At 37.0% G+C, this 27,003-nt stretch overlaps 2 protein-coding genes across 5 annotated transcripts; both read right to left on the bottom strand.

Moving 5' to 3' along the window:
- Positions 1-2,912: 2,912 nt before the first annotated feature.
- Positions 2,913-16,037, bottom strand: LOC140922875 (trace amine-associated receptor 1-like). 4 transcript variants are annotated; one of them, XM_073372910.1, is made up of 3 exons: positions 15,653-16,037; positions 6,636-6,695; positions 2,913-6,101 (listed from the first exon to the last, which is right to left on the bottom strand). In XM_073372910.1, the coding sequence occupies exon 3, from the start codon at positions 5,975-5,977 to the stop codon at positions 4,850-4,852; it is 1,128 nt and encodes a 375-aa protein (XP_073229011.1). In that variant the 5' UTR covers positions 5,978-6,101; positions 6,636-6,695; positions 15,653-16,037; the 3' UTR covers positions 2,913-4,849. The 4 variants fall into 4 exon arrangements, with proteins under 4 accessions (XP_073229011.1, XP_073229012.1, XP_073229010.1 ...); XM_073372911.1 differs by lacking the exon at positions 15,653-16,037 and adding an exon at positions 11,456-11,477; XM_073372909.1 differs by lacking the exon at positions 15,653-16,037 and adding an exon at positions 10,752-11,099.
- Positions 16,038-18,496: 2,459 nt separating this feature from the next.
- Positions 18,497-26,456, bottom strand: LOC140922796 (histamine H2 receptor-like). The gene is made up of 2 exons (XM_073372819.1): positions 26,384-26,456; positions 18,497-19,636 (listed from the first exon to the last, which is right to left on the bottom strand). The coding sequence occupies exon 2, from the start codon at positions 19,523-19,525 to the stop codon at positions 18,512-18,514; it is 1,014 nt and encodes a 337-aa protein (XP_073228920.1). The 5' UTR covers positions 19,526-19,636; positions 26,384-26,456; the 3' UTR covers positions 18,497-18,511.
- Positions 26,457-27,003: the final 547 nt, after the last annotated feature.

The raw sequence follows: 27,003 nt of genomic DNA, 5'->3' as shown, positions 1-27,003 counted from the left end.
AAGCGGGATCCTAGAGACAAGCAAGAAGGGCGAGTGGGGGATGATGGGAACGAACACACAGCGCCGTGGGGAGTGTTGGGAAGGAGCAGGTTATGAAGGGACCCTCTTTCAGCTGTGCACTTTGCCAAGGTTAGGAACATATTAAACTGTTCTGACCGTTTTGTTAGTCTATGGTTTTCTCAATATCATTGAATTTTTTTGTTACAGTTGTTATGGATATCAAACAATCAGGCCCAGATGTGCCAATTCTGTCGCCAGCGACCATCTGTTTAATTTGTTAATGCAGATCAGCATTTCGACGATACATGTTTGGTCAACTCAGGTCAGTTTCGTGAATTGCTTTCTCTCTTTCCTTAAAGGAGAAAAAAAAATTCCGAAGAGATTTTTCCTTAGCCGTTACAGCGGAAGCCTTTTCTGTACTAATTCCATTATTACGAACATAGCAGGTTAACCGAACGAATATTCTGGATTATTCTGTCCTGCTATTCTGGAATATGGTCGGTCAATCGAACGAGCCCAAAATATGTACTCTGCTCCCGGCTAAAAAAATCATTTGAGTCAGGTGAGCAGTTTCTTCTTTTTTGAGCATTGCTAATTCCAAATTTTCACTGTTTAATACATGTAGAGTGCTGCGTTGATTTATGATGTTATAATTCAATCATAACCCTGATAACTAGGATATTCGCTCTGAGTCAATTATTAGCCCAGTGATTCGAATGTTTCAAGATTATTTTTTGCGAATTTGTTGATCTGTATATCGTCATGAACTATTTAAAGTTAGAAAGGATTAGAAGAGAGAGAGAGAGAGAAAAAAAAAAGAAATGATGACAAACAAAAAAGATCTGTAAGAGCCGCATGCGGTCCCGTGGCCGGAACTGCCAGTGGAGGTCGAATTTACTAAAAGTGGTTTCATGTGATATTAAAATACGACATCAAGCGTACAAGCAGATGTTTTAAACAGAATTTTTTGTTACGATCTTCTTTTTGGAATATATAATCTTTATCCAAAACTTTCAGCGGCCTTTTAACTAAATTTTCAGCCTTGCGGCTGCACTTCACCTGCTGAAAACCACAAAAAACGTCCGCATTTCTGAAAAAAAAATGAGGCAATTTCTGCGGTAAGATATATGCTGCAACACGACAACTGTTACAATTGTCATTGATTACTCTAGTTGCTATTTAGAGGAGGAGGGGGTTCAGATTGAGTTTCCAAGATGTAACAAATACAATCAGAAAACGGGTGGTCAGCAAATTTGCGATGTTTTTCTTATTGAGGTATTTCTGTTCTTCCATCTTAAAGAACAATGGCGTTGTCATCTGTGTCATTGATAGTGGCGTTCCAATTTCAGGTTGCTGTTAAAAGTATTAGCAATAATCTCTTTTTATCGGAACGTTTGTGCCTGAAAATCGACATAAGTCGATGGCATCTGTGCTAGGTGACTGCTGGATCGGCTTTGGTCGCCGAAGCTCATGCAGTGAAGCTTACCGGGGGGTTACTCACCAAAGTTTTATACGGGGAGGGAATCTGACTACCTCTAATCGGCCAGGTTCTCTCTGCGCAAGCGGTGCGTATACCTTCCTTTTTGCAGTGTGGTTTTGAAATGAGGACGGGAAGGGTATGGGAATTTCTCGGAAAAAGTCATTAGAACACTAAGTTACGGCTTTACATGCAGCCCCTCTTTTGTTTTGTACAAAATTCGGCCTGCAAGGAATCTCCCGTAACTTGGTTTGGTGAAGAACAACAAACAACCGATCGATCGTGATATTCCCACAAACGGTGCCTTGTAACTGTATCATGATAAAGGGTATTCACTGGTTTGGCAATGTTGGCATCATCTAAGAAAATCCTGAACCGCTCAAGGAATCGTGAATCCCAATAAAGATTCCAGTACCTGGAATCCGGAATCCACTGCGTGGAATCCAGAATCCAAGACTGTCTTGGATTTCCTTACATGGGGCGTCAATGTGCATCTCTCACTGCGCATAGTAAAGTTGGCGGCCGTGAAAAACTGAGCTTCACCAGAAACATTTTTAAAATGTGGTCCATCTAAGAGAAAAGTGCATGGGAATTTCGTGAGGCAGTTTTTCTGGCCGAGTCGACTGTGAGTCGCGCATATAATATTCTTTTTATATTAAAAAGAATGTTAAAACAGGGTTGAATTACTCACCGGAAGCTCCCAGAGTGGATGTGAACTTGATCTGAATTACTCCATCTTTGTCCTACTGCGTCCTAATGCGATTTCTCGATGTAAAATCCACAGAATCGTATTTTTCAATTCTGTTCAGTTCACTCTTAATTTTCACGGTCCTCTTTCTCCCATAAATGTGATGACATGGCTCAACATAAAGGTAATAAATTGTAACCATAAAATAATTTAATATGTAATAAATGAAATATTATGATCATCAAATAAATTTTAATTCCAGAGGGTTGTCAGATATCTAATATCTTTATAATGTTTGAAGGTTATTTTTTGTCATAAAAGGAAGAGAGGATTGGGTAATAAAACATACTTCCTCAAGTTTTCTGTTCATTTATGCAATGAGTTTTCGATGTTTTAACTATTATCATAAATGTTGAGAAATGCCAAATATATGCATGGCCAGTTTTTAGACATCAAAAAGCACTAACCCAGTCTAATCTACCCAGCTGCGCAATGATTGGGGCATTTTAAAATAAATTGTAAGAACTGAGCTACAACAGGCCATAAAAAGACGAACAAATACCAGATGTTCAAATTTGGTCTGTTTGAAGTGCAAAGTAAATTCTAAAAAATAGGTGGATAAGCAATAGAATAAAGTCGAACTCTACGCAATATCGTAGGTCTTAGGGAAAAATCGAGCCTATATGTCAAAAGCATCTGAATAGCAGTCTTCGTCACCATTAAACCTTCAGTAACGAGAACGGTGTCCTCTTTTTATTACGTTTTTATTATCGTCTTGACTTTACTTGTTACAACTTGTACTAAGTTTTCCGGCGAGCAAGCTAATCTGTTGGTTTGTCATTAAAGGCGTGAGAAATACAATTACTGGTTTTCACATAACGTCATCAAAATTCAAACTAAAGAAATAACGATCCTCTTTAGTTTTTACTTTACTGAAGTATTAAGGCAGGTAGAAACTAATATTTATACAAATTTTTAATTCGAAAGGGTAACTCTTAACTTTGTGATTCAGTACGCTTGATTTTCTAAGCTTTTGCTTGACGCGGCATTTACGTGGCGCCAAGAGCGGAGGAACTCCGGGAGCTGTCATGCAGGTTAAAGAAGTGTCTCATTTTAGAAAATTTTGCTACCTGAAAGTAATGGTACTGAGTTCCCCGAGAGATTAATTCACGCTTCCGTACCAAAACTCAGTAACAGATGTTCTTGTCGGTTTACGGCCGCCATGTTGGTGCCCATCCGGATAGACACCAACACTTCGGGCGCACTTCGGTCCTTTCATTTCCCAGTTCTTAGATTTGGGTAAATCATTTCTATGAATATAAAGCATTTCAAAAATTGCACTGACCTGAATCTTGTTGAGGATTTGTTAATTTAACTCCTTTCATTTCCCAGTTCTGGACTTTATCTATTAAACGATTTTGATTCTAATTTTTGATGGCCTGACAGTGTTCTAAAACGAAAACCCTAAAGCCTCCGAAAAAAAAACGTATCTGAAAAAACAAAGATTAACTACCTCATTATAAATTGATACCTATGCAAAAAATGATTTTTTAGCACTGTCTGAGAATTTTATTTTTGGAGCCGAAAATTCATAGAGTTAAGATTCATGTGTGCATGTACTTAAACTCCTCAGATACCTGGAGACAATACAGCCAAAAAAGCTAAGTAGCCAGTAAAAGAGTGCTGTTCCTGAATATGCCATAAAATTCCATAAAATAACTATTATATCTCTCCCACATAAAATAGTTTTAAATTGATTGGTTTTAACGTAAATGCTATTCAAAGTGTGTTTCCTTTTCAGTCCTCAAAGGATCTAGCTCTTAAAAACGTTTGGATATCTTTTTTTGTCTGACATCTTCTTATGGAGAACAAACTTGAAGTTAATGTGTAATATTTCAAAGCAGCTTAACTACGTGTCTTTGGGACAGTTGGTGATAGACTATCCGTCAAAATACTGTTACTGTACTACGTTTTTTAAACATGGCTCCTGAAAACGATGGTGTGCGCAATTAAGAAACAATAAAGATCATAAACAAACTTAAATAAAACGCGAGGTGTGCTTCGTTACTTGGTGTCTGGATAATTGGCAAACGCTCTTTCTAGTGACTGATATGATTAATAAATCATATGTATAATACACCATGGGCACACCTGAAACAGTCTGGGTCGGTTATTTAAACAAAGTCTAACTTAGACTGCGGTTTAGGAAATCTTTGGACCTCCGGATCTTTCTTAGTGGGTTATTCCAAGGAAAAACGCTTTGCTTGTCTACGCCTTATATTTTCATGAAACTGTTCACTATGAATGGTGTTTACATAAAACTGGATAAAAGAGTTCGGCAAACTGAAAATGGCTTAGAGCACAGTTTTGTTAAACACTGGCTAAACACCGTTTAAATAACTGGCCCTCTCTTTTTAGTTCTGTCAAGCTCTGTGCTTTCGTTAATATAATTGAAACATTATAATACACCAGAGTAGACCTTGAACAGTATGCTGTTTAGTTCTGTTAAGCAAACTGTGCTTTCGTTTCTCGGGGTTTAGATATCTGGCAAACACTCTTCCTAGTGTTTGATGATTGAAGTATTAAAAATACTCCATAAAATGTATCTTATACCAGAGTAGACCTTAAACAGTATCCGTTTAGTTCTGTTCATGTTATATTGAAATTATGGTGATCAGTGAAGTTCACAGTGTACTCTCGAAACAAACTTCACGCTGGAATGCCAACAACGGCGGACTGTCTCTGCCTGGCAGAAACTCTCCTGGGCTGTGATTAGGATCTGTCTGCAAGGTTGGTCGCCTCAGTGAGAAGACTGAGAAGGTGGAAGATAATCGCCTACTCAATCCATTGGCTCTGAATACGAGCTTTAAAGCTCGAAGAAAATCTCTTTTGAGAAAGGTGTAAAGTAATGGATTGACCACGGAAGTAGTGTACCTGATAAGGAGGGCAACTTGAGATATTGAACCAAGTCTCAAGGATATTGGCAAGTGGTGTAGTAGAGATAGTACGAACCAAGGAGCCCAGCACACGAAAAATACAAAAGCCATGATGGCAAACAGTACCAAACACTTCCATTCACCCGAGGTTGGCTTCAAATGCAGACTGTGTCTTCGTCCTTGGAAGGTCGCTCGTTGGTACTTTTTTGGAGATGTTGCATGAATGGCTTTGGACATATGAGCAAACGCGAACACCATGAAGACGTATGGTACAATCATGGCGAACAACAGACAGAATGCGGTGAAACCAAGCACGTATTTAGAACATTCTGGGTGATACACTGGAAAAATCTTATCAATCCATGTGTATGGGATCAATGAGATCATCAGCGAACAGCTCCAAACAATAACTAAAACCTTCTGGATACATTTCTTGCGTATCACTCGATGTTTCAGGGGAAAGATAATGGCGATATATCGTTCTGCCGTGACAACAACAATATGGTACACCGTGGCGATAGCTACCAAGTTGTGAAGAACAGTTACCAGGAATCCCAGATAGAACTTCGCTTCCGAAGACTCAACCAGTGAAGTAAAGTGTATTGTTGTAAACAAAGGAATAACGACGAAACCACAGATGAAGTCGCAGACAGCCAAGCTGAAAAGTGGGTAGTTTGACGTAGTTCGCAAAACCTTCTCCTTGATAAACAGATAAAAAACTACACTGTTAATGAGTACAATCGCCGCTGCAATCGTTAGCAGCGTTGCAATTTCTTTGGCAAAGTTAAATCCTTCAACCTTGTTGGGCTGCACGGTTCCATTTTCTGCTGTCGCATTTGAAAACGGTATAGCCTGGTACTTTTCATCCATAATCATATGATTAAAGTTGTTCGAAGGACTTCAGTCATGTAATACTCCAATGGTGACTTTCAGTTCTTTTGGAGCATCACTCCAGTATTCAAGAAACTTGATATATATTCAGATATAGCGGGATTGTTTTCTACAAGAAGTAAAAAAAAAAAAAAAGGTTTACACTTTAAGATTTTGCGCTGAGCTAACTTATCTAATCAATATTTAGTTTAGGATGTCTTCTCCTAAAGATTATATTTTCATGCCAATTTTTTTCATACACTGTACGTGAATTACTTCCACTGACTGAAGTAAGATTTAAAAATAAGGTACCGCTATTCCAGTTTTATCGAAAAGCAGGAGGATGAATTTGAGAACGTCGAACGTACTTAGTTGCTCAGCCCTCCATAAAAGAGAAAAAAATATATTCAGCTAGACTAATTTTTCCCCTGACTTCGCATAACCGTTTAAGATACCATCGTTTTTCGCTTAGCTTGCCTTTGATAAAAATCTGTTTTTAGTATTGTCGGTGAGATGTTCAGTTCTCCCAAATAGATGGCACTTGGGCCTTTTGACAAAATCTCTCAAATGAATTAGAATATGACGCAAATGTCAAAAGTATTAAGTTCATCGCTCAAGATCTGTTAAGGCTATAAAACTGCTTCGTTAATATTATTTTACTTACCAGGGCACTCAATGAAACACTTGTGCAGAGGTCGACTGACGGCTTGTTCGTCTAAGACAACTGTGCGTTAATGAAGTAAAAAAAGTAGGTGAATCGCTTGACTTATGCAAAGGATTTTAATCATTTTCTCTCAAAACATTTCTTTAAGTACAAATTAGCGGGAAAAGCGTGGTTTTTTTGCACATAAGAACTACGAGCTACGAGCAGCATGTGGTCCGGTAGCAGAACAGACTGCATGTAGCTTAAGGTCAATTATGCTATTGAATTACTTGAACCCGAAGATGTTCTTTGGCTTAATTTTACTCCCTCTTGTTATTCCAATTGTTGCAAATAAGAATATTACCGAAAACGACATTCAATTCAATTTTATCAGCTGGGTATCGTAAAAAAATTCATCACCGTAAATGGTTAATTTTTTAAAATATATATCAAGCCACTGTAGTTAGGCGTAAGGTAGCTGTATTTACAAGGGCAAAGAACTCCAAATCCCTTAAGCGATTGATCTTCAAAGCAGCCCGTAGAGATACTTCGCAGAAACCTAACAGTACAATATTTATTTATATGCGTGCAGTCAGAATGGAACTTAACAACTTAAACAAAACCCCCTAAAGAGTTTTTGACAAAATAAAAAATGGCAATAAAATTAAATGATAAATAGTGATGATAGCTAGTGCTGTTGGACGTAAGATATCTGTATTGAAAAGGGAAAAGAGATCCAAGCTCATTAAAACGGCTCATATATGCGATTGAGCGTCAATGGAGGCAATAGCAGTGCAATATTTATTCATGATGTAAGATCAGAGTGGAAAAAGCCCCCGTGGAGTTTTCAATAAAAAAATTGTCATAAAAAAATTGAAAAAGGAAAACACTAATAAGAAAAATTGCCAGGAAAAACAAAAAAAAAAGAACAACAACAAAAAACCACAAAACAAAACAAAACCGATGGTAAAAATAATAACTCTGAATAATAAAAAAGCTGAAATAGAAATTGGCTTGTGCTCGCGTTTTTTTTCCAAAAGAACGTATTTTTACCATTGACAAATTGAAACGAGGAAATAATATTCAAATTAACAGATAAATTGTCGTTTTTAAATTGATTTCACTACACATTCAACAGCAGTTTTTCATTTAATTAATTTATTACAAAAAACTAGCGAGGATGAATTTTTTTTCAGAATGTCCTTCATCATAACGCCCCGTTGTCAGATGTCGCCTGATTTGTTGTGCCTCAATAGTTTTATGAGGCAATGAAAATAAAACGTTTCTTTAGCGTATTTGAAATAATAAATCACCAGAGTGAACTACACTTGGGTGATTTGTCCCTTATGATCGAGAAAAACAATGGTTTTGCTATACCTTTTGTTGTTGCGATTTTACAATGTATATCCAATATACCTCCAATATTTCATAACTCAATCATCATGCTTATGTTTGGAATGTTTTGGTCAGACGAGTAAATTTCTCCTCCAAGACTCCTCCATTTCCACTCTGTGTGAGTGGTCCTGCGTCATTAATGATTCATTTACAGCTGCATGTAAAACGTTCGCAAGTTTACAATTTCAAAACGAGGCTTGGCAGTGAAATTTGTTCGTCTGACGTAGACATACTATAACTTGATTCAAAAATTGCAGTACTATATTTACTGAAAAAGTAAAAGTTGTGAAAGAAAATTCTGAAAGAAAATGTTTTGCAACTTTGTAATAGAAGTGCCAGCGATTTATGCCCATGATTATTTTCCCCATCAAAGTTCAAAACTATTCAAGCATAGCCAAAAAAAGACAAAAAAATAAAAGAACAAAACAAAACAAACAAACTAATTAGCGAAAACAAACAACTCAAAACAGAACAAATAAAGATGTACTGTATTCTACTTATTTTTTCTACTAAAGGAAAATAAACAACGCTGGGCTCAAAAGAATGCGGTCACTCTTTGTATGTAGTGATAGACACAACATGGCGTTTCAATCAGTTTTAGTTATCTTTTGGTCATTGTGTAGTTCCAGAAAATATCCATACCCCTCCACGGAGGGCACTTGTGCTTTAGACCCCCCACGTTTGGAATTTTCCTAATTTTTCATTTCAGTTGGGTACCCTCTGGAAAGAATATTTGGGTCAAAAAGGTTGATGCACTATTTTATTATGCGAAAGATAATTTTTTTCTGCTATAAAATGAGAAAAAACTTTTCAGTCATGTTAATACAGTGTTTAATAATCTCAATAACGTTATTAGCTTATAATTAACCATATAGGCGATACCTTACACTGCTGACTACACGAATAATGTTATCTGCAAAAGAACCAGTTATATTCAAACAAAACATCACGTGAACTTTCATTACTTCACTTCAATGAGAACACGTTTCAAAAAGGCTTAGAACACGACCAAATTACGGTGAATCAAATGTGCAATAAAGCAACAGCTAGATACCTGGAAGTTTTTTCATGAGCCGATGACAATTGTATTTAAGAAAACTATCGCGCAAGCCGTGAAAAAAGCATTTACCCGACCGTAGATAAAAGACAATCAACGCAAACAATAATTCTTGTTTTGAAACACCGGTAACAAGAAAATGACTCACAGAGAAGCTGTTATTTATTAATAACTCACCAATCTTACTCACACCCACTGGAAAAAATCCTCTCTGAGCAACCCCCCACCCCCTCAGAAATTACCTCCTTTCGGAACCCCTCCCCTCGGAATAACCGTTGCCCTCCGTAGGGTTGGGAGTGGGGGGGGGGGGGGGGAGAATATTTTCGAGAACTACACGTTATCATTATTATCATTATTATTATTACTATTATTATTATTATTATTATTATTGTTATTATTATTATTATTATTATTATTATTATTATTATTATTATTATTATTGTCTTTATTATCATTATTATTTTCAACAAATTCAACAATGTTCTCGTAAACTGCCAGCTTCCTGACTAATAGTCTACACGAGCTAATAATAACGTCGGAGTCGTAGTCGCAGTCGATGTAAAAACATTTGGATGGCAGTCCTTAGGAGCGAGAGAACTTTAACATGACCCAGAAAGATTAACATACAAATAAGTTTTTGGATAAGATATCAATACCCTTATTAATACCCTTGGGCAATATTTTGTATTTAAACTACCTGGTATATATGAAAATCATAAGTGGTTAATAATTAAAATATTTACAATAACTACATATAGGCTGTAAAATAGGTTAAAAATGTTGCGTGTACCTTGGGTAACAATGAAAGGCCTCAGAGAAGTATGATATTAGTAAGGGTTTGCCAACGTACTTGTCACTATAAAATTTCGGACTGGTCAAAAGGACGTCATTCAAAATAAATGATAAATATTAAGAGAGAATGGTTCTATATTGTTTCTTATAAATATGCAAATAAAACGTTAAGACCACACAAGTAGTTAAATTTTCAAGAGCATCATGACTTAAGTTTTACTGCAATGTCAAGGAGAGACGATCTACCAAAGTATCCATCCGTGAAACGAAAGGGATTCTCACTGCCAGCATTATGGCAACTTGCCCATATTTTTGTTATTTTTCTGTCTTTTGAAAGTCAGTCTAAACAATAATCCTCTATAATACTGAAATTCATTAAGAAAGAGGAGAAAGAAGGCTAAGTGCTTGTTAACGAGGCACATCTGCGACAATCTTTCATAAGAAAAACTCGGTTTGGCGTTAATGGTGTTTGGTTTTAAACATTGTTGTTACGTTTTTTTGTTAAGTTTTAGATAAAGTTATAAATTTGAACCCTATTTTAAAAGACGTCTTAGAGTTGTAAATCCTGAAAAATAGCCAACTTAAATTTTACAACGTAAACGGAAATTCAGCTGAACACAATACTTTTAAAACAACTAATCAAAAGAGAAGAAAAGCAAACTAACAACAAAATAGATTTTACCAGTAGCCATTCTTAGCATTTCCATTTCAGCGAACAGCATAAATTAAAGCCATTTCAAATAATGCATTTAGTAAAATCTGCACTTTTTACTGATATCTTGGTCTTAATTCAATAGAATGATACAAAATTTGTTACAGTTTATCTGACAAAAGTGAAAACTTCAATCGATAACAGGCTAGCATAACGAGTCAAATTAGCAACAAATACCTACCCATGTAAGACTCTTCCTGTTCTTCACGCAGCCGATTCAACTGCGAAAATAATTCTATAAAGAAACTTGGATGATATGCCGAATGTCTTTTGCGGCCATTGCAACGCCGCACGAAATGGATCACAGCTTAGTAAACAACAAAATAATCATTATGCTGCCATTACTTGTTACTTACCTGCTCTTGGCTTGATGCCTTACAATTTAGCACGAATCAAATTGCTTCAATTAAATAGTATGCTGTAAGGATATTATATTTACTATGCGAATTATAAAAAAAGCTTGAAACCGAGTCATTATAATAAAGAGTATCATAGCAAACGGTTTCTTTGATCCTTACCTTACTGTCATTTAACATGAGAATTTTGTAAAAAAATTGAATAATATCAAGAGCTCGTGAGAAAAAACATACTTGCGGCATCAAACTTAGGTTATCCTTACTCTGAACTATTTTTTTTCAAATTTAATTAAACCCTCTTCCAGCCCCTAATTCTTCGAATCAAATCGATATAGTTTCTCAGACGAAAGCAACGATACAGTTTACCATTTTCTTTTTCATCATTTGGTGATTACTGTACTGTGACTTAGGGAATTGTCCATATGCGAACGAGATGTTGTTCAAAGTGTGTGTCGTGCCATCGCAGATTCCACTCTGAATAGGGTAAGCCGGCTTTCAGAGGCAATCAACACATACCAGTCCAACCCACCTTTTCCTAGGAGAATCCCCACAGGACAGTAGATCATGGTCAATAATACCATGTGCAAAAGCTTGCTTATTTGAATGAAGTTCAGCTAAAACTGACGAATAATTCACGAAGAAATATCAAATAAATGATTTCCTGACGAGCTCCTTATTTGATGTTATGTAAACACGGTAGAATTTTCTCTCCCATATCATAAGGTTAATTTTACAGGGATAACGTATGCATTCGTGAAAATGGGGATCCCGATGACTGAAGACATAACACTGACACTTATCGATATTTCGGGTTTAAAGTTGCTGTTCAATAAATAATAATTTATATTTAAATCAACCATATGATTATCACGAAAGGAATAACCCCATGATTATAGAACATAGCATTGGAGCATCTAGGAAACTGACATCTAGGCTGCTTTCTTCCTTTCTCATTTTTGGGCTGCATCGTGTTATCAGTTGATTGCAAAATAAAAAAAAATGCTAGGATAAATATTTTTTTTTACGAGCCTAGGTATTGACTTTTCTAGATATTCAGCTGTTTATTATTCTATATTGTAATAACTATCATGTACATGCATTTTTCTCTACAGAATTATATAACCATTATACTAAGGTCATGGACACATATTATTTTAAAAACAACAGTTGTTTCAACTTAATAGACAATAAATTATACATGGCTGGAAAGTATTTGCTACTAAGCTAGTTATTTATTATTTTGACAAATCTTCCTCTAAAAAGTGTAAGGTTTTGGATACAAAAAAAGATTAGCATTCTATAATACTATTATAAATCGTTTGATGCTATTGTGCCTAATTAAAAAGCATAAAGCAAAATCAAGAGATGATTACAGACCTGACAAGTTCGAGGCCTTTCCTTTTCGCTTTTCAATATCTTAATTGAATTTCGCGCAAATTCCTGTAAATGAATCATACATTTCTTTACCACCGTCACGGACAGTCTACATCACAGCCAAATCCAGGTTTTGAGAAACATCCAGGTCTTGCTGCACCGCGGGGTGAAAAAAAGCAGAACTTTCTTATCTTATTCCGTGGCACAAGGTCAACCTCGTAATCAGGGCACAAGTACCTTCCTCTCCCTGCCCCTCTGGGGAGGAGGTTAGCATAAGTTTGTGTGTTGGCTGAGCTTTTGTCTGCTCTGTAAACACGTAATCTCTGTCATTTATTAAAAGCCTAGTTATTAGTCAAGCCCAACCATCCAAGAAAAAAAAAGTAATAAAAAATAAATGCATTAAAGTGTGTGGCCCAGTTATCGCAGATTTCAGTCTCAAATAGGGTAAGCCACTAAGTCGACTATAAATGGCTTGCCGATCAGGGTTAATACTGCCATAAGCAAAGGGCTTGCTCATTCTGATAAATATCAAGGAAAAAATTCCAAGATCATAGTGAGTCTAACGAATTCCTTAACATATTGTACAGTGGCAGATCCAGCGGAGGGGCCCGAGGGGCCCGACCCCCCCTTATTTAAGTGTCGACCCCCCTTATTTTTCGACCAAAATGAGGCCCGAGGGACCGAAACGACCCCCACCCTCCCCCCCCCCCCCACTTACTGAAGATCTGGACCCCGCCACTAATGTAAACACGGCTGAAGTTTCTCTCGATTTCTCGGTCGATATTAAAGGTAATTTTACAGGTATAACGTATGCATTCGTGCAAATGTGGATCGTGATCACCAGGACATAACATTGATTTTTATCAGTCGTGTTTGGGTAAATGTGCTGTTCAATACTGAATAATAAATATTCACGATGTCAGTTGAAATTAGCCTTATTTTAAACAAGAAAGAGATCTCTACATGACCAATATTGCATTGCAGCATCAAGGAAACTGACATCTAGGATGTTATCTGCTATTTATGTTTTGATCTTGGGAATAAAATCCTTGGCATAGATGACCATTTTCCACACAATAAAATAACAGTTATACTGAGGTAAATACCACCAATTATTACGAAAACGACAGTTGTTATACACAATAATTATACATGACTGACAAATATTTGCTACTCAGCTAGTTATTTTCTTTTCAATGATATGTGTTCTCACATACTAAGCAAACCGAAAAACGACAGTTTACATTTTCCGAACAAAGACGATTAGCATTCTCTAAAGCAGCAATTCAAACTTTGATGTTTTTATCCCTAAGCTGACAGACAGTAGCTAAAAAGTATAAATGGAAATTCAAGAGATTATTACAGTCCTTTCTTACGTAATCGAGGACTTTCCTTCTCTCTTTTCAATATCTCAATTGACGTTGGCGCAAATTCTTTGTAGATGAATCCCACATTTGTAAGCCTTCGGCATAAACAGTCTACACTCACGGTACATGTAGGTTTTAAGAAAAATGCGTCCGGTTGCACAGCGTGCTATAATTTCTGACAGCATACCTTACTGATCGTTTCTATTGCCTAAGTTAAGGTCAGTTTTCTTTTCCCTTCCCTTCCCGCCTTCACCTAGGGGACGAAGTTGGCAAAAGCTTTGGGCTTAGTTGAGACTTTTGCCAGTTATAACAAAAAAAGGGGGAAAAGAAAAAAAAAGGGAAAAAACAAAGACAAATAACAAAAACATGAACAGAAAAGAAAAGAAAAAGTAAAGCCCATGATACTGTGTTGGTGTTACTGTGTCGGTGTATGCCTTGATCTTCTTTGGGGGTCAAATAAAACCTTGCAGCCACGCCCAAATTGGTCTCATCTAGGGGTTTAATTCTTAATATCTTCCCTGTTCATTTCACATCAAAAATCACCATTTTCCCCCTTTTCACCCTGGGAAAGAAACAAATGAAAATCTACATGTTGCGTGAATGCCGGAAACACCTGTGCCGAACATTTAAGCCAATATTTATATCTTTTCTTTGGTTAAGTACTCTCTAAGTTTTGCTCCAAAAGATCTTTAGCTAGAACTTGGAAAAAAAGGCCAGATTCATGTAGTTCGAAGCTTTTTATTGAGTGCAAGGTGTTATCTTTTGTATCACCTTTTTCCTATTGTAATTTTGTGGTTTTTACTTTCTTTGTTTTCCCCCTTTTGTTCAGATATCTAAGAGGGGAGTTCAGCGTATCATATCTTGTTTGATATAGTATTTATTTCTGCCTTTTTAAAATCATATAATATATAAAGCTCTTCATAGATAGAAAAACTACACCCTGGCCTGATATCGGTCTATGTATTAACCAGTTTGCGTTTTCTGCTTTCTTAACATCCCCTTTATTACTTGTTTAATATATATTTTTCATGTTTATTATTAAAATTCAAACTTTTTTTTCGCATGATGACTTACCATTAATGGAATATTACATTGTTGCTTTCACACGTACTCATGTATCCTTTGTTTATTGTTTAAAAAACGATTAACTGCAACGCAATTGTTGAGGCTCAGTGTAAAACTGTCGTTTGACTGATTATGATAGCAATGTGAATTCTAAGTTTTTAGAACTTGAAATATCTAGGTGATCAATTGTTCCTGAGCCGACTATTGCGGCTGGGTAGCACGAGGAAATAAAATGAATGTAAATCCAGCCTCCTCGTTAATTTCTGTCTTCCCGTGAAACGTTTGACCTTTGGAAAACAGTCCAACTTGTATAGGCTAAAGAGAATTAACCAGAATACGCTAATTTAATCCTCAGTGCATTGTGAGAATTCGTTTGAATGTTGCTAGAACCTACTTTTCTGAATATCTAACAGCCTTACTTCAGCGGTCCCATCCTGGGGCTAAAGTTGTCGTTGACGTCCTTATCAGCCCGGTAGAACCTAAATCACGACCGACCCATCGGAAGACTTTGTAGAAAAAAATTGACGAAAAATCAACTGAGCAAGAATTAAATGTAATATTTTTTAGATAGTCGATGAGAGTATTCATCATCTACATCAGCTGAAATTTATGAGGAGGAATATAAATCATGACTGACTCAACTAATGCTCGAAGGGCTCTTCAAAAGGTTGAAAAATGTATCCTCAAGGGACAGCGAATTCTAGAACTGCATCTGATTTGTAGCTCTAGGAACGTTAAAAAATGGAAGAATGATTATCTGAACCAGAACTTAAAATATATCAATCTGATCTTTTGTGGAGAGATTCGATCAGGGTGATCGATGAGTTAATGCATATGTCTGCCATGCAGACCTGCCTAAAAGTGAAAAGAAATTCTTCCAAAACCATTCTAATAAACCATTGAAAGTTGATTTGACTTACCTATTCACATAGGGAAATCCCTCTTGGAAGGAAGGGTACACTCTGTTTACAGCATAAATTTCAGTACCATTAAAGTAATGTCTTAAACGGCTCGATGATCCAACTATACATCAATGACGCTTCCAAAGGCTTTAAGTAAGAAAATAATTTCATAATCACTTAAGAATCTCACGTGTAAATTACCATGACAAACAGACTTACACCGATGAAACTATAGCAAGCGTGAAGGGCGTATGTTGTTATTATTCGCTTGGTTATCAAAAGCTTATTACAGGTGACAGCAAAACGCTGCACGACAGCATGCGGTGCAGTTGGAGACAAAGTTAACATGGTCATCGTGTCCTTTCATAGGGAGAAACCCAAGACCTTCTTCACAAAATCGTCATTTTTTGACTGAATGTTTCACGAACGTTTACATTCTTTATGACATAAATTGGTTTATAAATTGTTGAAACGGGCTCATCCTGCTGAGAACTGTTCTCTGTCTAAGTGTAAACAGACACAGTAGAGTCAACAGCGCTCATTGAAATGGCTTTGGTAAAACGGCCATTATATAACGCATGGGTAGTTGATCTGTGATACTTGCTTTGCCCACTTATTGTAAACATTTATTGGCCTTCCTTGTCTTTTCATTTGGGGATTATAATTAAACGCCCAGGGATACATAAAAGTAAAAGAATAAAGGGACAACGAAAGGCGGTTTTCCGAATGATATTAAAATTCTGGCGTATTTAATAGCGTGAACTAACTAAAACGTTAGTTCAAAGTGTTTGTTATAAAAAAGCAAATGAAATGTGCTCAATTTACCTGACAGGGCGGCGGTTCAGCCTTCTAACAGCCTCGCAAATCTCTTTGGCAGATAGTATTCATTGCTGTCAATTAAGACAGTGATTAATACTTAATTCTTTGTAAATATGTATTCCTGAGTCAAAATCCTCCGAAGCTCAATAACAGCAGAACTCCAATTTCAGGTTTAACCGTGAGAGACCAGCGACGACGCTTTGATTGGTCAGTTTATTATTAAGCTGTTTTACAATTGATCTGAGATATCATAACAATGATTCGTTTATACATATTTAATTCAAAAACTAGAAGTTTAAGGCGCCCTAAGGATGCTATTTTCAGTCATGTTGATAATGTTTAGTGTTTTACATGTGTCTCAAGTCAAATCCTTCAAATTTAGACAACATCAATACAGCAATTTCCTCAAAAATTGCACTAACGAAACTATTCTTAAATTACCCTAGTTTTGGTAGGTCATTTTCCTATCTAAGGTGTTTTGCGGTCGAGTTCAACCACCAATGTGATTGTTTATGACATTTTTGTTATATAAACTACATTAACACCCAAGGCACCTTACTGATGTTGTTATTGAGGTGGTTAATTGTCCTGATCTAGTGCATGGCTACGACAAGCTTAATCTACGATCAACTTAGAGTTTTTAACGCAGCCAACTTTCTTTTGTTGAAATATTTGTTAGGACTTAAACTACAGATGAAAATTTCGAACTGTGGCATATCATTTAACGGTGAATAATCCCAGTGGTCTACTTGCCTGCGTCATGGATGAAATAGCGTCAATTATAATTAACAATTCTTCCCAAAAATTCTAATTGCTTTGGCAGCAAGAAAATTAAAAGACTCGGAATAATCTCGCAATCTTTTTCCCGAAAGAAAACAACACTTTTCTGGCTAGAAAGTAATTACAATTACAATTATCTGCCAGTTAGGATTGCCTATATCGAACAGGTGCACAAGCTCGCACTACATTCTAAAGAGGTTCCATGTCGATTACATAACAGTCCATGGTACGACTGAAAGAGAAATATTTTCAACCTTTAAATATGAACAGGTGACGAATAAAAACCACTTATCCAAAAAATTTCAGGGCATAAATAATAGCTGAAAGCGCTTAAATGTCAAAGATCTACTGGAAAGTAAAGAAATATTGAGGTTACTCGAAGTTAGCTACAAATTTAGCATAACAATTTTAGGTATCAATTATAGTAAAACATATGCTATTATTTAAAGCCTGGGTCACCTGTGCAATACACAGCGGCGTATCCACCTTCAACTAATTCAGGGTAGGGTCTACTTTTCATGTTTTTTGTTACTTCTTTAGAGTTATAGCACAATTAAATTACACGAGTAGGATCTGAATTTGAACCAATGTTGGCCAATGATGATCTTTAAGTGACACGCACGGAGTTCCATGAAGTCTTTTAGTACAGATACTTTCCAGCTTTTCCAGTGTCAAATCAAAGGCAGCTTTTCCAGTTCCAGAAGGGCAGATCTTTGTATTACTGGTTCAAGTTTTGTTGACTTTTTCATCAGATGCTTGTGTTTTCCATCGACAGCCACCACAACCTCACGTTAAGTTACCAGAAACTGTTATATTAGCTTCTCTTAGCGAAATCTGTCAGCTTTTCATCATTACAAGAACGTTATACAATCGAATATCCCCACGCTTATTTGATTAAAAACACGCTGGTTTCACCATCATCATAACCATCATTATCATTATTGTTGTTATCATTGTTATTGTTATTGTTATTATCATCATCATCATCATCATCATCGTCATCGTCATCGTCATCGTCATCGTCATCGTCATCGTCATCGTCATCGTCATCGTCATCGTCATCGTCATCGTCATCATCATCATCATTACAATTTTTAATTGCTATCGTCATTATAAACCACACAAATCATGACACTACTTTGGACTCTTCAATTCGTTTACGGCAGAGAGCTCTGTGATACATGTAGCTACATGTACTACAAAGACAGCTTATGCTAAGATCGTGAAACCTATTCACCATTCTTTTTCCTCCTAGTGATAAACCAGACATCACTATATTTACTTCGCATGGAGCTGACAACTGCTTCTGCTGGATTGCTGTGATATAGAAAATGCTTTTATTCCAACAGAATTTGCCCCCCTCGGTAACAGCTTTTTTAACGCTCCATAAAAATTTGGCCGTAAAAATATATATAAGAACGGATTGACAATAGAAGTTATATACCTCACTAAAGTAACGACGTGCGAAAGCGTTTGAAGGGATTGTGATTTATAATCTAGAGTGAAAAGAAGCATGATGGAAAACCATGGAAACCAACATATGGCAAACAGTGTTGCCATGACGACAAAAATAGCAACGCATTTCCTTTCTTGTATAAGTTTCCTTTTGTGTCGTAGGCCTTGCCTCTTTCTAATCCTTATACGTCTTGAGATGACACTAAAAATCTTCACAAAAGCGTATATCATAAAGGTGTAAGGCAAAATAAAAACTGCAATAAAACAGCCGATGACGTAATAAAAGGAAAACTTAGCCCCAGAAGGATCAGCAGAAAAGACTTTGTCACTCCAAGAAAAAGGAACTAAGCCAATGGCTATCGAAAGGAGCCAAATCGCCAACAGTGTTCTTCTTATAGTGGCTCTTGCAGTAAGAAGATGAGTGATTGGCCAGATGATCGCGAGATATTTTTCAAAAGTGGCAAACAGAATGTGGTATACAGACAAAACTGCTGTGGTAGTGTGCACCACGGTAACTAAGAAGCCCAAGTAGAAACGTACTGTGCTTGAAGAAATAATTGAAGTGAAAACTACTATCACGAACAATGGAATGTTCACGATACCAGTCATCAAGTCGGTAATCGCCAAGCTTATGAGAATGTAGTTAGCAAGTGCACGTGACTTTTTCGCCTCACGAAACGCGATCAAAACCAACGTATTTGCGATGATGATGATTATGGCGATAGGAATAAGTTGAGCTATTCCCTTAACGTTAGTTCCCATTTCAGGAATGACTAATGACGGCTTTGAACAGCTAGAAGAACCTTTGACGTTTTGCATCGAGATATTTGCTTCCATTGGATTGCTCCTGGGAACAGGAAAAAACCTCAGACTGTTACTTGTCGATGGTAAGTAGCTTCCTTGAACTTCGTAGAAGGGGTCCTTATTACCAAGAGCGTAATTTGAACCCTAAAATCAATGGACAATAATACATCGTATTAATTGTAAGCATTTCACATTGTTTCTCAGACCATAAAGAGAATAAGCGTATATCATAAAACGTTTTAACTGGTCAATGGAGAACTTAAAAAAAGAAGCCTGGCCAAAAACGCAGTTAAAAAGTTGAGCAGTTCCAGATGCAAAATAACAGCTTCCGAAGTTTGTCACACAACAGTCTTGTCTTTTACCTTTCGATTTCTGTCCCCCCCCACTCCTCTTTTGCTTTTCTTGCCACGTTTTTTCTTTTGCTGGGCATTAACTAGGCCTTTTTTTGGTGAGAAGAGTTTTTGCGAAAGCTACTGTGTATGAGGATCTTACGATTACACGGAACGAAAGGTAGGTGGGTAATGAAACAAGGTTGTCATGTCCATTTCCGGGTGAACGTTGCATGATTTTCTCTTTTTCTCCGGCCTCCTTGAGTGTATCACGCTCATTGGGGGTACGGTTTGAAAGATCTCTTCCCCTTTCCCAAGAAAGATGACAAAGTTGTCCTTGACCATGAAAGCGGATTGCGTCACAAGCGCTAGAAGGGATGTGGATCTGTGTAGGAGGTTATGGGCAGTTTATGGGCGAATGGTTGAAGACAAAAAAATTTCAAGGGGCAAATGCAACGGCTGCCCCGTATTCTGCAAAGTCATCCACCGCAAAAGTAGTTTATAAAGAAGTTTGACGACAATGAAACAATGGAGCATGCGCGAGCAATCCTGTAGACTCTCATTCTAAAACCATATTGTAAAAGCACCATGCACCTTGGTACCGTTTTGCACATAAACGTCTTTTTGTTCGGCCAAAATACCTTTCGCTCCCGTTTTTGTTGCTTTTAGTCACCGCAGATCATTAAAGGTGTATGTAAGCGTGCGAGCAGTCGAGTGTCACAAGTGTAAAAGATAGCCGAGATAGTAAAAGATGGTTATGGGTTCAAGCATTCTACTTGTGTCTAATATTGCATATTGATACTTACCGATCATTTCTTTGGTTTTTGGTGCGTTTCACTTGAGGATTAAACGTTTACAAAATTGCATTTGTTAAGTTTAAAGTTTGAAATTACGGTGAGGTGCGTTCGATCGAACTAAACGACGAAATCTTCCTTTAAGTGTTTCCTCCGTGCGCAACAAGGCATGAATTAATTCATAAACAGGTGTATCTCGACAGCTCTTTTTTGATAAAAACGTAAGAATTATCTCGAAATGGCAGTTAAACAATATACCGTTGAAAAACACGTGTTACAGTGAAAATTTTACAGAGCTGACATCCTCTCTAAAGCAAGAGAATTAAGGTGACAGACTATTTTTAACCACTTTGCATATTAAAACTTGACATTTCACATGACTCTTAGCCGTGGACAAAGCAATCAGGGATAGAAATAAAAGCCATTAAAGGGGCTCTATCACGCGATTTGCTTTCTTTTGAAAAGCCAAAATGTGTCTTCATATCAATTGAATGCCATAAACAATGGCGATCCAGTTTGCTGTTTAATACTTAATTTAAGCATTGAAACTGTTTCCTGTCGTCTGTTGCTACGGAGGGCAAGGATGGACTCGGATTGAAACTTGAAAAACTTCTTATCATTTAGTTCATAACTTCACAGTCTGAGCATTTTGTGTGTGGGTTAAGGCACTTATTTATAATTTTAACACAGAATTGGCCTAAAACAGCAATATCCTCGTGACACACTGCGCCCCATTAAACAGCAATAGATACCATCTACTTCGGTCTCGTCAGCTTTTAGTGCATGAACTTGAAGCTGAGAGACTCATGCCTTCTCTTTTCCTTTTTGGTAAAACAAATTCTTAAGCAGCAGCCAGAAACGGTATTTATAAGAAAGATAAGATAAATCCAGTTTGGTGAATTGTTACCCGGACCACTGCAACTTATTATAAAAATACTTGGACAGTAAGGTATTAAGAACTGATCACCGTTGACTACTTGTACTTGAGTACGCGGAAAATAATATTGTTGATATTGGGCTAAGGCGATCGAGGTTAACTAAATTCGTTAAAAGCTAAAACACAACTTAAGTTACTTTTTATTAACCTGCATAACCGGGAACGTGGCACGTGGATAAAGAAGTGAGAACTCTCTTTATATGATATTTACTTTGAAAGTAGAGCAACCAAAAGCATTAATAAAAGTAATAACTACTATCAATTCATACAGAGAAATCATACCTTGTTTCGCAGGAGATCAGACCCTAGTCGAGATCAATACTCTTATCATGTGTTTAAGTAGAACGACATCAAGTGACCAATCAACTTGATTATTGATTATTGAACAATCGAGCCAGAATGATAGAGCGCATCCCCCGGGTCTTTTCGTGCTAAGAAAATTCTAGAATCTTGCCATGTATAGTACAAGTTTAATTTTTTTCCCACATTTTCTTTAATATTTTTCTCAATTCCATCTTCCTCCGCATATTCGTATTCGACTTCATTTCGTCACTTTTACCCGATGGAAACAATAGTTGCAGGTGGTCCAAAACTTGGTTTTGTTGCAGAAATTTTGTGATCGAGAAACGTTTTGCATGCGTGTTGTTTAGTCATTGAACAGATATTATTTATTAGTACTCGTCTTCTCTCTTCCTTTTATGACCTAAGGCAGTGTTATTTTTATAATCTGATGGATTACACACACAATGAGAGTTAGACGCTAGCCACCAGTTAATATCAGCCTTTATTCTATTGGTCTATCACAAGGAAAACTGTTTTGATTGCTTATCGCACGAAGTAAAATGATAAAGCATCACCTCGATGATAGAAGAGTCCCAGAAAAATTCATCGATAATTAGGCGAGCTTGCTTTAGCATAGTCTGCTACACAGCCGTTTTTAGTGTCGTCACGCAACGCTCCTCCCCACTAACGGCTGCTGAAAACCGACCCACATTCCTTTCGCGCGATTAGCCAATTAGAATTCAGCTCCCATTTTCTGGAAGGTGTTCGCGCCACGTTTGCGGTAAGGTGCCTCCTCCAATCACAGCTTTGCTTTTATCGTTGCCCCATGTGTGAATGACAGAACAATCAAAATCGTCGCGTGAAAACAAGCAATCAACTAGACTAGTGTTGTCGTGGTCGAGTCCTTTCAAAATTTTTGAGATAAGCAGGAACAGCAAGCAAGTCGGGCAAATAAGATGCACAACATGGATGTGCTTATAAAGTTGCCGGGTATAGGTTCGGGAAATCGCTTACCGATAATTTATAAGACTGCTTTTGTTTGAATCAGTACCCCTGGGAGTTTAGTCTACACAGTCTTAGCTTCACATGTACAACAACACAATGAGCACATCCGGCACATGAAATTCGTCATACATATGCACGTTAAAAAGAACCAACCGATCCTGGTAAGAGTCTTGTAGGCCTCTCAAACCTTTTTTTTCACTTGGAATTTTGTTAAACCGCTTAAAACAAACCTTTCTGCAAACAACCTTTTCCTTGCTTGCAGACACAGAGCCCATCAAAATTCAGCGACGATTGACTGATTTGTCGACAACTGAGAATCGTGTTCGCTTCCTAGCGCCCTGCGGCTCACGTATTGTCAAGTTTCTTATACATTATTGGTTTGTTCGTTAGACCACAAACACAAAGGGAAACGAATGTGGTTCGGTTTTCAGCAGCCGTTAGTGGGGAGGAGCGTTGCGTGACGACACTAAAAACGGCTGTGTAGCAGACTAGCTTTAGCAGAACGAGGTTCTAAAAATGCAAGTGTTTTTTTTTCGTCAGTCTTCATCAAGTGGTCGGCCATAGTCCCAGGCGTTCCTAGCGGAGACCGTGGAAACTGGGGATAAGAATCGTGAATCGTTGTTTGCAAATGAGTCTTGTGATGAGCATGCGGTTTAATTTTGGAGATGACTGAAATAATGCGCAACGTTTATTACGTTGTTCTTTGGCAAAATTTTTTCTTTCATGCAAGAGATCCCGGTTTATTATTTTCGACAAAACAGGTTACGTTTCACGCTTATATGACATAGCATGGTGATAAAATTGCAAGTGCAAAACAGACATAAAAAAAGTAAAAACTGAAAACAGGTGCTCTCTCTAGAGAGCTATTTTTAATAATTTGGTTATGACCTTCACGTGCGAAAAATTAAACACAGCTGAACGTGACAGTAGGGATAGTTTCGTAAACACATGTAGGGGTCAAGGTAGTGCAGAATCTGGGGATGACAATCGGCACGATGCTCTCATCTGCACCAGTGGCACCCAACGAGAACATAGTTCAAAACCACTTAAACATAGCATTGTTAAACGTATTTTAGTATTTAAACGGTAGATATAGGCATATTTTTATCCCCTAAAAAGTTTTCATCTGTTCGGATTTCCTAGCTGAAAGTCTAGTGATCCGAAAATTCTAGGGATCAAAACTTACTTTTTCGAAAATTTCAGCCAAAAAAAGGCTCTCGAAAATTGTAGGTGACCTTTTTAGGGTAAAAATCCGTTAAAAACGGCAATTATACCATTTTTTAGATATTCGAAAATCCTAGGAGAGGCAGGCAAGCAAGAAATTGTACAACAAATGTTCCAAAAATTCTAGATCTCAAATCATCTTCCGAACAGATATTTTACGAAAAACTGACGTTGGGTGCCCCTGCTGCACGTTTCGAAAACAACTACAATTTTCAGAATGCTATGTTTTGAGAAGAAAAACTTGGTAAGATTAATGCGAGAGATGTCAATGATTTAACCTTCGAGTACTACTGGAAGCAACTTCAACTACGCGTCTGACGTTACGTCATGTCCATAGAATAGAAATCCCATATCGAGCTTTTCCGGAACAGGTCGCTTCACGAACTCAATCGCCTGAAAGTGTTGATTACTTTGGAACAATTGATTACTTCAGTGGTCGAAAGAAAGAACAATCTTAATGAGCAAATCTTCGAGGTTTACTGGGAAACCAGGAGCAAGGATCGAGGATCGAGAATCGAGAATCGGGGATCGGTTAAAATAAAGAAATACATCAATCGCGGATCGTGGTGATGTGGGCCACAGACTGTAGATAAATTTCACAAACCATAACCCCGTTCGCTTTACTGAGCACTAAATTTAAGTAAACTACTCCGAGTCTGACAGAGTAAGTGATTGTTTTGACGAGAAAGTGAAATTTTCCTGGAAAATGAAACGCTTTATCCCAGTGATACTTTGATGAAATGCACGCTATGTACAGCTTCAAACATTGTACTTTGAGTTCGCGTAAACATTAACTGTACGAGGAAATTAAAAGCAGATACTAAGCAGCCATGAAAAATGTAATTATTATCTCGCAATTTTCATATCTTGTAAAACGGACAACAAATTCAACAGGAATACGCGCGAACTGAATTAACTGTCTGTAACGTATAAGGTTCTGCTAAACTTACAAATTTTTCTTGTGCTGAACAAACTAACTGTAGCGAGCCGTATCTTGTCCGCTACATAGAAGCTATATATATTTCTACTGATAAAAATCATCGTTCAATTTTTTGAGTGTAAAATCCTTGAAAGAGTTCTTCTCACTGGAGCAATATCAATATGCAAAAGGTTTTCATAGGCTTCACACCGGTGTGAAGCTAAGATGTGCGGCCTGTCTCTCCTTGCAAATTTTATGTTTTGAGTATTTACATTATGAAATATAACACTCGTTTTGTATTCCAAACGAAAAAGTAGCATACCAGAACCAACTGACAATAAAATTAATCCCCAAGCAAGCGAGACTCAATGCTACTAAGAGCGTTTTCAATTCATTGGAGAAGCGCCATGGGATATTGTTTGAATACAGGGTTTTCACAAAGGTTAAATTAGTGCTAAAAAGCAATGACAGTTGCGTCCAATAAGAATGTCAAGCTATCGCAATATATCTGTCTCTCTATATTGTTTCTTCTAAATATCATCACCAACACTTAGCTTAGCCCTGACTTAAATCACAAGGTGAATTTTTTTAGCCTTTTGAAATGGCTTCTATCTGCTGGTATTCAGTTTGAAGTCTGAAATACGTTAGTTATTTGCAGGTGCGTTGTCGATCTTATATATTACTGAACCTTGCGTGATATTCACCACTACCTGTGTTAATATTTTATTAGCCGAAATATCTTTTATCATGATCAATATTATTATGATAATCTTCCGAACGCATTGTTCTAAAACAGTAAAAGCACATACGTTTTTCACTAATACATGTTCTTTCTTTTAAAATTTCCTTTTTTGTGTGTGTAACTTAAAGCTTGTATCTTAAAATCTCCTTAAAATGAAGTCAGATGACAATTCACCCAAAGTGTAATAAGCGGTTTAAAGTAACAGCATATTAATATGGACGTATTTGACCGCCATCTGATGTAAGGGAATGCCGTATTCCGTCGGATGTCTCATACTATTCACAAAGGCCATGATCATGAATTAATGTTGGTATTTTGCGTAACCAATAACCTATACTTGGCGACAGGTCTGACAGGTGTTTTTTTTTTCTTTTCATTTTCTTTTCTCTCTAGCTTTTTTTGGTAAAACTTTACACATCTGTCAGCCTCACCTCACACCTTTGACATAATTTCTGTGCGAAGGTTTGTTTCTTTTACTTTAAAATAATATCGGCGGATAAAGTGCTTTGTTAAAAACTAATTCACGGGCGAAGCCTTCGAGAAAATGGTAAGAAGGGTCATTACTAGTTATCCTAATGTCCGATTCGATGTTGTCCCTGATCATTTTACCAGTTACATAAAGGTAAACTTTTCATCGACATTTTGAGAAAGTTTGTTACCTTGAGTTAATAAGCTGTTGTCACTTTTCCACTGCGCGCAGGTGTTTGCCTCCTCTTCCTTAACGTCATAAGCTGGCTCTGTAAAGCATTTGAGAGATAGCACGACTTATAACGTGTTAAATGAAAATATAAATGCAATTAATGCACGAAATTGACAGCTAAAGAAAGAATGGCAAGTATTGCTCCCGGAGCGTAAATTATAAAACACCTACATGCATATGGATTTTTAAGAATCAAGTTCTTTGCAGGGTCTCAAAAAAATTGCCAAGCTTAAGAAAAATGTTACGTTTTGTTCCCTCTAAAAGATATAAGAATTGGTTTAACACCTTTACTTGGAAGCTTTTCCTAACTCTGTCTTTCGTTTTATCATCCTATCTTCATGTTTTGTCGATAGTGACCTCATCTTTTCCCTCTATCGAATTGTCAATTTGTAGTCGCGGTTGGCGGCCTTTCGTGCTCATGGAAAATCATTGAAGTTGCTAATATTAAACCGGTGGCGATATTATTGAGACCAAAGTCACGTTCCAACTCTTAAATTGAACAGTAAATAAAAAATTATAAAAGAGAAAAATTAATATAATAATTAATAATAATAATAATTAATAATAATAATAATAATA

This window comes from Porites lutea, chromosome 13 (assembly GCF_958299795.1).
Source record: "Porites lutea chromosome 13, jaPorLute2.1, whole genome shotgun sequence".
Lineage (NCBI taxonomy): Eukaryota > Metazoa > Cnidaria > Anthozoa > Scleractinia > Poritidae > Porites > Porites lutea.
The sequence above is the reverse complement of the archived record's forward strand: the minus strand, read 5'-3'. Positions and strand labels throughout refer to the sequence as shown.